Source organism: Anolis carolinensis, chromosome 3, assembly GCF_035594765.1.
Source record: "Anolis carolinensis isolate JA03-04 chromosome 3, rAnoCar3.1.pri, whole genome shotgun sequence".
Classification (NCBI taxonomy): domain Eukaryota; kingdom Metazoa; phylum Chordata; class Lepidosauria; order Squamata; family Dactyloidae; genus Anolis; species Anolis carolinensis.
In genome coordinates, this window is record NC_085843.1 from 86,745,898 (window position 1) to 86,758,319 (window position 12,422).

General features: G+C 39.8%; 1 protein-coding gene across 2 annotated transcripts in view; it reads right to left on the reverse strand.

Moving 5' to 3' along the window:
* otc (ornithine transcarbamylase) overlaps positions 1-12,131 on the reverse strand; it is a 37,283-nt gene extending 25,152 nt beyond the window's left edge. The window contains exons 1-3 of one of the 2 annotated variants that reach the window (XM_008107384.3): positions 10,252-12,131; positions 6,165-6,309; positions 3,895-3,976 (exon numbers count right to left, since the gene is read on the reverse strand). In XM_008107384.3, the coding sequence (XP_008105591.1) occupies positions 3,895-3,976; positions 6,165-6,309; positions 10,252-10,328 (304 nt within the window). In that variant the 5' untranslated portion in view covers positions 10,329-12,131. The remainder of the gene's footprint in view (positions 1-3,894; positions 3,977-6,164; positions 6,310-10,251) is intronic. The other variant, XM_003218919.4, reaches the window with a different exon arrangement.
* Between the last annotated feature and the right edge of the window lie 291 nt (positions 12,132-12,422).

The window sequence follows — 12,422 nt, forward strand, 5'->3', positions numbered from 1 at the left end:
GCATACTGCTCCTCCCAGTAGTCCATGCAAAAGCAAACTGCTTCAGCCTCTCTTAGCTTCTGCATTCTTCCCCAGCAATAATTTTGCCATCTTGACTGTATCTGATGTTACTGTGAACTGTTGGAAGGTATGCTATCATATGATTTTCTTGGCAAGTTTTATTATTCGGGGAGATTTGTCATTGCCGTTCTGTTAGGCTGAGAGAGTACGATTCCCTCAAGTTCATCCTGTGGGTTTCATGGCTGACTCAGGATCTGAACCCTAGACTCCTAGCCCAACACTCAAACCAAGATACCCCACTCGATCTTCACACCAAATTTTTATCTGATAAAAGTGGTCTTGTCTGACAGGATCACAAATACTTCTAGGAATATTTTAAGCACAGCCTCACAATTGGAAGGGACACTATCCAGTCCAACCCCATCCCATGCAGGAAAGCACAATGAAAGCACCCCTGACAGATGGCCACCCAGCCTCTGCTTTCATTCGTCTTGTTTTTTTCCTTTACAAACCAGATTTTAAGATTTCTAGATTTCAGTTCAAAAACTCAATTTTTACTTAATAATACATTAGACAAACCGAATCGTCTGCAAGTTTTAGATTTACTCATATCATTGTTTTATTGACAGAATATTTTTCTGTTATATGGATTACTTAATTCTTTACATTAAGTTCTAAAAATATTGGTAAATGTTGTTTCTCTACTTTTTAGCTTTAACAGAAGTGGCAGGCCTCATCAGTTTCTTTACTGAGGATACTTATAATTTTGTCATTGTATATGCATATATTAGAATTTTCCTAAATGTGTATTTTTATACCTATTCCATTTTGCAGTTATTTTCTAAACATAGAGACTAGACTATGAGAATCAAAGTCATCATCACCAAAAACAACTTTTTAAAATTAGAAACAATAGAAAGTTACCATACATTTGTTATCATTTTCTCCTCTATGATTAAGCTATTCTATGAACAACAAAAGCTGGGGGATACATATACATACAGTAACTTTATCAATTTAAATATAATATGAATCTTACTTTTTAGCAAACATGTAATGTGTATTCAAGTCAAAGATAAGCATTTCAAATTTAAATCATTTAACTTTGGGTGGGTCAAACCCATTCATTCCTGCCATTCAATTAACTACAAATATTGTTTATTCATTCAGTTGCTTCTGACTCTTCAGAACCTCATGGACCAGTCCACGGCAGAGCTCCCCGTCCGCCGTTGCCATCCCAGCTCCTTCAATGTCAAGCCAGACACTTCAAGGATACCATCCATCAAGAAGGGCCCTTGGTCAGCCTCTCTTCCTTTTTCCTTCCATTTTCCCCAGTATCATTAACTTCTCTAAGCTTTTCTGTCTTCTCATTATGTGGCCAAAGTACTTGCCTCTAATATCTTGTCTCTAATATCCTTCCTTCCAGTGAGCAATAGGGCATTATTTCCTGATGTATGGACTGGTTTGCTCTTCTCGTGGTCCAAGGCACTCTCAGAATTTTCCTCTAACACCAGAGTTCAAAGGCGTCAAACTTCCTTCGCTCTGCCTTCATTGTGGTCTAGCTCTTGCATCCATATGTTACTTCAGGGAATACCATTGCTTTAACTATGTGGACCTTCGTTGCCAGTAACTACAAATACTTCTAGAAATATTTTAAGCACAGTTCCACTAATTTTGCTGACATCTTCATTTGTAATATCACTCTTTCCTTCATTAAACTTACACAATCCAGTGTAAAAGCAGAAAGAATTTAAGTGGTTATCTATGGGTTGATTATACTTGAAATTTTCACACACATAAAATACTACCTATTTGAGGGCTATATAATTATGTCTGTAAAAAGTTGTTTGCCCAAAACTTAAGTACACAACAGAAGTAACTTGGTACAGTTGATGCAGTTTCAGTGGTCAAAAATACCACACTATATTATTAATCTCATGGCACCTTATTATATGGCATGCACCTTCACTTCAACAATAGGAAAAAATTCATCCAGAATCCACAGATAGAGAATTAGAGTCATATATAATTTCACAACATTGTGCAAGCGTTGATAATAAAAAAAAACAGGGCAGTAACGAGAAGAAAAGAAGAAATCCAAAATGTTTTATTCTATGCAAAATAGAATTAAAATGTAGTCCTGAGACAAATATCATACAGTTCACACTGGCAGATATATTTACAGTCATGACTCTTTCTCCCGTACCAAGCTATGGGAAAAACTTGGGTCCACTTCAATTGATAAATGACTCCTGCAACTAATACGTTCCCTACATGAAGGGACCACACTGAAAATAAGATGCAGCTCTCAAGGCCACCTTACTAGGGCAGTTGAAATGGAGAAAGGCGTTAAACAGGGATGTACTCTGGCTCCACTATTATTTAACTTTTCTATCAACTCCATGGTGGAGCACCTTTACAACTTGGACTACCACCCTCCAAAACTGGCAGGAAGGCACCTATCTATCCTGCTTTACGCTGACGACGCATTGCTACTATCCAGAACCCAAGTAGGTCTGAAAAGAGCCCTGAGAGCCCTAACAATATATTGCAGTGCAGAACAGCTTCACCTTAACTTTCAAAAAACTAAAATTATGGAGTTCGTGAAATGACCCAAGAACCATACATGGAGACTAGATGGACACAACACTGAACAGGTCTCAAGCTTTAAATATCTGGGGGTATTCTTTCACTGCACTGGAAATAGGAAAGTACATGATGATTACTTAGCGGAGACGGCGCAAAAGAGCTCACACGCTTTCCTAAAGTTTCTCAAGATGGGAGGAGGCTACTATATTCCAGCAGCTCTTAAGCTCTTTGAGGCAAAACCAATAGCACAAATGATGTATGGAGCCCAGCTTGGCCCCTACTCAAACTTTGTCCCTCTGGAGCAGGTACAATCAAAATTTTTAAGATCGACAATGCAAGTCTCCAGATGTGTCTCAAACGCCATCCTGCGTTTAGAGACAGGCCTCGTGAGAGTGGAGGCGAGAGCATGGATAGCCACTCTCAATTACTGGCTGCATCTGTCTCACTCGTCATGTGGCCTTGCCCCGCTAACTCTTAAGAGACGAGTTTCAATCTACATGGAACAAGGTAGTGGCAACAAAAATTGCAACTAGGTTTCTCTAGTTTTCTCTCAAAAACATCTACTAAACATGGGATGGGATCAAACTAAGGTCCACATCAGACAACGGATCCTGGACACAGAGCGACAATCTTCAACATTCGTGCAGGTAACAGATATTCCATCACTCCCATGGCTTATTTAACAAACCTGGAGCTGCCTAATCATCGTAAAGCCTTCACTCTTGCAAGATGCCACACCCTCCCATCGGCAGTACTGGAGGGGAGGTACCGGAAGACTCTTGCTCAGGAGAGACTATGCCCTTGTGAGTCTGGCCATATAGAAACAATCGAGCACGTGTATGTTTTATAGAGATATTAGAATCAATTTCATCACTCCTTGGCTTTTAAAACATCCAGGCCACACTGAAAGATACTACACCTCCCTGCTGCTCTCGGACTCCTGCTCTGCGATAACCATAGTGTTGCCAGGTTCTGTGCGGCAGCAATCTCCATCATACGGACAATGACTGACCATGCAGGGCTTGCAGCCAGAGCAATTTGTTATAACTGAAACGCTGCAAATGCCCCCTCTATCCCCCTCTACAGCCTCTTAGTGGATCGATATTTACTATTAGCCAACCCTGCTAATAGTCTGCTTTTAATCTGTTTTTATTATAACATGTTTTTAACTTGTCCTTCTATTTTACCTTTATGGGAACTGCGATTTCCCTTTCCAGGCACCTGTGTCCATTTTCATATATGCTGTTCATAGACCGTAATAAATTGCTGATTGATTGATTGATTTACTTTTAAACTTGTAGTCACCTGTCTCTGTAGATATTCTAGTCCTTGTGCTTCTTTTTTCAAAAATCATTGCTAAGGATTTTCCTTGCAGCAAAGGCAAATGCTGAAAAACAAGGAAAGCAAACACAGTATAGCCCAATGGTTTGTAAAGTGAACATTGTGAATCTATTCATAATAAGAATGACCTTTAAAAAGGATTATCTGAGACTCCTCAAACTTAGAGAGTTCAGCTTCTTCATGGAATACTCTGGAATGAATTGGAGCCTCTCAATTTATTTATATTGGATGGGAGGACAGCATTTAGGTTACAGATAATGACTTCTTGCTAGGGCGTGGGTTAGCAAAAACAATAATAGTCATTACATCTCTTGTAGACCTTGTTCACCCTTTAGTCATTACTGCCAATTTGGGGACAAAATCTCTGAAAGCAAAGTTGAATTTTCCTTCATGATTCACTTTTGTACTTCAAGTGAAAGGATTTATTTGAAAAGTTGGGATTAAATCCAGTACCTTATTGGTTGAACACCTGGACCAGAGCTCCTTAAACAAAGGCCCATGGGCCAGATGCAACCCTCCAAGGTCTTTTACCCACCCCAGCCCTAAACTTTAGACTTAGAGTTGCCTTAAATCTGAAATGATTTGAAAACACACACCAACTATCCGAATTAACTTGGCTCTCTCATCAGTCAAAAGCAGGCCCACACTTCCCACTGGTAAGTTTGTTAAAATTATTTTTCATTTTAAATATTGTGTTGATCTTTCATGTTGTTGGGTTTTTTGCACTACAAATAAGGCATGTGCAGTGTTCATAGGAATTCATTCATGTTTTTCTTTTTCAAACTATAGTGCAGTCCCTCAACAGTCTGAGGACCCATAAATCGGCCCTCAGCTGAAAAAGTTTGAGGATCCCTGGTCTGAACTTTCCTTCCTTCCTGTATTATTCTAGAATAATAACTTGTCAATTTTACCACACTTCCTGAAAACAACCCAGTCCCTAATTTTCTCCTTCCTTTCACAACTGCTCTGCATGTTGGATCCCATGCGATGAATCTTCCCTCGCCTATGTACCAAGACTTGTGTTTGTGGGAAGCCTGTACTATGTACACATTGCCACAAAGCAAGGCACACATTCAACCATTCATTTCTTTTGTTCTGAATTCAACAGCATCTATAAATGGCATATAGCTATATTCAGGAGAGTTAGAATAAAAAAGAATTATTTAAAGTAAAGTTATGAACCTGTAAAACGAATGAATTACTGTAGTATATGTTTACCTCGCGAGCCCCCGATGGCTCAATGGATTAAACCGCTGAGCTGCTGAACTTGCTGACTGAAAGGTCAGCAGTTCAAATCCAGGGAGAAGAGTGAGATCCTGCTGTTAGCCCCAGCTTCTGCCAAACTAGCAGTTTGAAAACATGCAAATGTGAGGAGATCAATAGGTGCTGATTCAGTGGGAAAGTAACAGTGCTCCATGCAGTCATGCTGGCCACATGACTTTGGAGGCGTCTATGATCAACGTTGGCTCTTTGGCTTAGAAATGGAGATGAGAACCAACCCCCAGAGTCAGACACGACTAGACTTAATGTCAGGAGAAAACCTTTACCTTTACTATGTTTACCTTATGTTTAGGTATCCTGCCAGCAAGACATTTACTTCTCTAGAGTAATATAAACTGTAAAGAATTCAAGTGATGTATTCCTATCTCTGCATTTTTACATTTTTTTATCCAACACACAGCATTATGTGGCTTCTAAATATGTTCGATCTTCATTGAGCTGTTTGGACTTTTTTAAAAGATCTTACATATGTTACAGGAAAGTAATACAGTGCAATGATATCTTAGTACAGTACAGTCTCGCTTATCCAACGTAAACGGGCCGGCAGAACGTTGGATAAGTGAATATGTTGGATAATAAGGAGAGATTAAGGAAAAGTCTATTAAACATTAAATTAGGTTATGGTTTTAGAAATTAAGCACCAAAACATCATGTTATACAACAAATTTGACAGAAAAAGTAATTCAATACACAGTAATGCTATGTAGTAATTACTGTATTTACGAATTTAGCACCAAAATATCATGATCTATTGAAAACATTGACTACAAAAATGCGTTGGATAATCCAGAACGTTGGATAAGCGAGTGTTGGATAAGTGAGACTCTACTGTACATCAGGCATTCATTCTCAAATATGTGAAACCTATTTATATTACAGATTTCCCTAATATCAAACAGTAAATCAACAAATCCACCATTAAAATCACACAGGCCTTGTACACGCAAACATACCTCCTTCTTGTGTTTGATTCTCTCTTTTAAATCCGATGCTGCCCAAAGCAAATATTCGATTTCCTCTGCTTTATAATTTTGTAACGTTAGAAGGTCATGGCCTTTCAGCTGAATGGGAGATTCTGTAGGTTGCCCATGCCTGGAACTCCAAGAGAAATTTTTAAAAAGCATTAATTAAGAATTTTGTCTTTAAAATTTTCATCAATTTTAAATAGCTGTACCATTATAGGGTAATTTGGGGTAACTGGAAAAGACTGCTGTACTGCTTGGAAGATGGGAGCAAAGGGCGAGGAGTGTGTTGGGGAAGGGGAACAAACCTCTTGCAACCCAAGTCCTTTACCCCTCACTGAGGCCTCAATTACACTGCCATATAATCCTGTTTCTGAATCCAGATTATCTGCTTTGACAGTGTAATCTCATATAATCCAGTTCAAAGCAGATAATCTGGATTTAGAAACTTGATCATATGGCAGTGTAGATCCAGCTTGCGTAGGTTGTCCTTGGGTAAGTGGTAGTCAAAGAATGCTGTGCTGTGGCTATTGTTGATGTAAAATTAATCTGCTAGTTTACTTGACTTCTTTCGATGAAACTGGTGGTTTCACCTTAGAAAGCAAGAGGTCTTGGGCGAACTCCAAAATGGGATGCTAAGGTAGGAGGCAGCAGCTGGGGAGCAGAATGGTGAAAAAAAAAGGAGAAATTGAGAATTGCCAGAAAAAGTAATTAGAGAACTGTATGCAGTTTGACACCACTTAAAGATAGGAGGTTTCATTAAGCTTTGGAATAGGTCTAGGGTACACTCACACTGTGGAATGAATGGAGTTTGGTTCCACTTTCACTGCTATGGCTTAATGCTATGAAATCCTAGGAATTGTAGTTTTACAAGGTACTCAGTCTTCTCTGCCAAAGAGTGCTGGTGCCTCACCCAGACTATAACTCCCATGATTCCATAACATTGAGGAATGGCAATTAAAGTGGTGTCAAACTGCATTAAGTCTACAGTGTAGGCACCCCTTATGTGTAAAATCTCTTGCTTTGAACACTTGTGCATAAAAAGAAAACACAGGGGCCCACACCATAAATAATACCATATTCACTAAAAACACAATATGTTATTTGTCCTCCATTTTTTCTTTAGTAAAATTTATTGCATTCTATTGCTCATGAGATTCATGTTTCAAATACTGTATGTGAAACAAGAAACAAAATTTCACAGTGAGACAGCAACACTTGATTGATTTAAAGATATAATGTTTCCTTTATCATTTCCTTTACTTATGTTTTGACATTCTCAGTACAGTTTACAATACGTTTAAATAAGTACAAATAAAAACGGACAAAAAGTTATAATGCTAAAATACCATTCAACATATGATAGTATGAAAACAGTATCTTGTGTTTTAAATGCACCTTAATGTTAATGATATCAGTCTATTAAAAGCGAAGAAAACAGGAGAAGAAAAACTCAAGAAAGAAAATAATAACGAAAGGAACAAAACCCTACAGAAGAATCCCAGAGCTTCTTTCACTAACTCTAATCTTTATCTATTCAATCCATAATACTCTTGTGCACCCCTCCCCCATTCCTTAGTTCCTTTTTACTTCCCTAATCCCATACTTTTCTTTGGCCCCCAGGGCCAGATCAGCTACATCTAAGAGTATTGAAGGAACTAGCGGAAGTTATTTCAGAACCACTGGCAATCATATTTGAGAGTTCTTGGAGAACAGGAGAAGTCCCAGAAGATTGGAGGAGGGCAAATGTGGTCCCTATCTTCAAGAAGGGAAAAAAGAACAACCCAAACAATTACCGTCCGGTCAGCCTCACATCGATACCAGGCAAGATTCTGGAAAAGATCATTAAGGAAGTGGTCTGCGAACACTTAGAAACAAATGCGGTCATTGCTAATAGTCAACACGGATTTACCAAAAACAAGTCATGCCAGACTAATCTGATCTCTTTTTTCGATAGAGTTACGAGTTGGGTCGATACAGGGAATGCTGTGGATGTAGCGTACCTGGATTTCAGTAAGGCCTTCGACAAAGTCCCCCACGACCTTCTGGCAAACAAATTAGTAAAATGTGGGCTAGACAAAACTACGGTTAGGTGGATCTGTAATTGGCTAAGCGAACGAACCCAAAGGGTGTTCACCAATGCGCCGTCTTCATCATGGAAAGAAGTGACAAGTGGAGTGCCGCAGGGTTCCGTCCTGGGCCCGGTTCTGTTCAACATCTTTATTAACGACTTAGACGAAGGGTTAGAAGGCACGATCATCAAGTCTGCAGACGACACCAAGCTGGGAGGGATAGCTAACACTCCAGAAGACAGGAGCAGAATTCAAAACGATCTTGACAGACTAGAGAGATGGGCCGAAACTAACAAAATGAAGTTCAACAGGGACAAATGCAAGATACTTCACTTTGGCAGAAAAAATGGAAATCAAAGATACAGTATGGGGGACGCCTGGCTTGACAGCAGTGTGTGCGAAAAAGACCTTGGAGTCCTCGTGGACAACAAGTTAAACATGGCTAACAATGTGATGCGGCAGCTAAAAAAGCCAACGGGATTCTGGCCTGCATCAATAGGGGTATAGTGTCTAGATCCAGGGAAGTCATGCTACCCCTCTATTCTGCCTTGGTCAGATCACACCTGGAATACTGTGTCCAATTTTGGGCACCGCAGTTGAAGGGAGATGTTGACAAGCTGGAAAGCATCCAGAGGAGGGCGACTAAAATGATTAAGGGTCTGGAGAACAAGCCCTATGAGAAGCGGCTTAAAGAGCTGGGCATGTTTAGCCTGCAGAAGAGAAGGCTGAGAGGAGACATGATAGCCATGTACAAATACGTGAAGGGAAGTCATAGGGAAGAGGGAGCAAGCTTGTTTTCTGCTGCCCTGGAGACTAGGACATGGAACAATGGCTTCAAACTACAGGAAAGGAGATTCCACCTGAACATCAGGAAGAACTTCCTCACTGTGAGAGCTGTTCGGCAGTGGAACTCTCTCCCCCGGACTGTGGTGGAGGCTCCTTCTTTGGAAGCTTTTAAGCAGAGGCTGGATGGCCATCTGTCGGGGGTGCTTTGAATGCGATTTCCTGCTTCTTAGAGGGGGGTTGGACTAGATGGCCCATGAGGTCTCTTCCAACTCTACTATTCTATGATTCTAGTCCCCTTCCCTACTCTTTCCCTTTTCTTTTTCTACCCCTTCCTATTGGAGAGGTGGCTTTCTACTCCCCCTCTCCATCTCTTAAATCTTTGTGTGTGTGTGTGTGTGTGTATACACACACACATATATATTTACTAGTTTCTGGTTTTTAATTATTGTAAAATTATAATAAAGAGTATTTTTAAAAGCTCCTTTTAATGACCAATCTACAGAACGTTGCAAGACAGAAACAATAAAATCCCCAAAAGCTGGGATTTCTACAGTGCTGATTCCAACAATTAATAAAATAATTAACTGGAAAGGATAACTGTACTAACAAAATTAGTTTTACACACAAACACACACACTGTTTGTAGCTGAAATAGCAACATATTTTAGTAACATCATACAGAAAGATTTATCATATTGGAAGTCTTCCAACATTTAGATAACCCCATATTTGCTGCCACACTAAAACCTATACTGGATTTTATCAGAACAATTGGAAATAATCAGTTTCAAACTACATTATATGGTCAGTATAGACTCATATAATGCAGCATAACTGCATTGAATTCCATTATATGAACCTACACTGGCCATATAATGCAATTTCAAACTGCATTATATGGCAGTACAGATAAAGCCAAACTCAGAACCATTTTTAAACAGCTGAATTCCATTTCAAATCCAAAATGTTAATACAACATTATTTCCAGTGCATAAACTTGTCAGATGACATGGGCAAATATGAACGAAAGTACAAAGACAGCTCTGACATACTCGTTTTCCTAAAGGTTTTTTTATGGTTTATGAATTAATGCTGCTAAGCAACTAAGAGAGACATCATTCACTCGTCTCAGAAAGCTTGTCACGGCTGCAAATAAATGGGACCTCATGGCATATGACATCCAGCTCTGTTGTTGTGACATATTTAAATCTAAAACTTACCAAAGACATTGCACCAGATGTTTGCGGATCCTGTTGGCATGTCCCGCATTGAACAGAGACCTAAAATTCAACAGCATATTTATTCAATGCTATTTTTTTCTTGTTAATTAAAAGTCTTCAGCTAAAGTCAGAGGAAGAGAGAATGCTCTGACTTGCAGGGAAAGAGCAAAGGTACAATGATCATGAGACGGTGTTATCTCTAGCAGTTGTAAGAATTGGTCAGACTGACTATGACATGTTACCTTCTGCAAACACTACGGATAATTGCCATTACATGAGTTGTAGCCTCCAGACTATTAGGCATGAGAAGCTGTGCCAAAACCAGCAATATTTATGGCTCAACTAGGCTATCAGCAATCTACTGTATTTGTGGTGGCTGAGAAGGGTAATCTCACTCTGTATTATATTTGTCAGGCATGTGAGTGTGGAAACATAAGTACCTTCTTCATATTACAAGGTGCCTCTACACTGTAAAATGAATACAGTTTAATATCACTTTAACTGTCATGGTTTTATACTATGGAATCATGGGAGTTGCAGTTTGATGACTCAGCATTCTTGGGCAGAGAAGGCTAAAGATCTTGTAATACTGCCACTCTGAGACTGTATAAGATATTCAGTGTAGATTCATATAATACACTATAACTGCATTGAACTCAGTTTCAAATTTCAAATAATTGCAGACACAAATACAGTAGAGTCTCACTTATCCAAACTAAACGGGCCGGCAGAAGCTTGGATAAGCGAATATCTTGAATAATAAGGAGGGATTAAGGAAAAGCCTATTAAACATCAAATTAGGTTATGATTTTACAAATTAAGCACCAAAACATGTTTTACAACAAATTTGACAGAAAAAGCAGATCAATACGCAGTAATGTTATGTTGTAATTACTGTATTTACGAATTTAGCACCAAAATATCACGATATATTGAAAACACTGACTACAAAAATGGCTTGGATAATCCAGAAGCTTGGATAAGCGAGGCTTGTATAAGTGAGACTCTACTGTACCTGGAAGTTACCCTGGACTGTGCTCTAATCTACAAGAAGCACTGATTGAAAATCAAGCAAAAAGTCAGCACTAGAAATAAAATCATACGAAAGCTGACTGTTACAACCTGGGGATCACAACCAGACACAGTGAAGACATCTGCCCTTGAGCTTTGCTACTCTGCTGCTGAATATGCATGCCCAGTGTGGACACACCTCTCCACGTTAAAACAGTGGATGTGGCTCTTAATGAGACATGCCACATTATCACAGGATGTCTACACCCTACATCACTGGAGAAACTATACTGTTTAGCCAGTATCGAACCACCTGACATCCATCGGGAAGTAGCAGCCAATAATGGAAGGACCAAGGTAATGACATCTTCAGCCCATCCCGTTCGGATATCAGCCAGCATGCCAATGCCTTAAATCAAAAAATAGTTTTCTAAGGTCTACAGAGATAATCGCAGGAACACTTCAGCAAGCTAGAGTCCAAAAGTGGCAGGCTAAAACCTGGAACCTCAAGCTATGGCTGATACCTAATGAGAGACTCCCCCTGGGCACACAGAAGACTAGGTGACTTGGAAGGCACTGAACAGACTGCGCTCTGGCACCACGAGATGCAGAGCCAACCTTAAGAAATGGGGCTGCAAAGTGGAGTCCACGACATGCGAGTGTGGAGAAGAGCAAACCACAGACCACCTACTACAATGCAGTCTGAGCCCTGCCACATGCACAAACCTTCTTATAGCAACACTAGAGGCACTCCCAAGTGGCCAGCTTCTGGTCAAAGGACATTTAGTATAATGTCAAGTTTTTAAACTTTGTGTTTTTAAATACATTACAACTGTATCCTTGGTTCACTTATGATATAATCAATAAATATATGAGTCTACACTGACCATGTAATGCAAGCTGAGTTCTTGGCTACTCAAACCAGTGGTTAGCCAGCACAAAACGCCTAAAAATGAGAGGAGTAAGCTCGTTATTCATGCAGAGCCACCCAATCCCTTGCACGCAAATAAGCCCATATATTGCAACCAAATAGAGCCAGAGGCTGGGAAACCCCACCCACAGCCAGGAATGGCAATTTATCCCTTCCAAGGCGAGTGCCCCTTCCGAAAGTAGCCATCAGGGCTCCCTGGGGGCTGCGACGTCTTTACAGTAGGCACGAA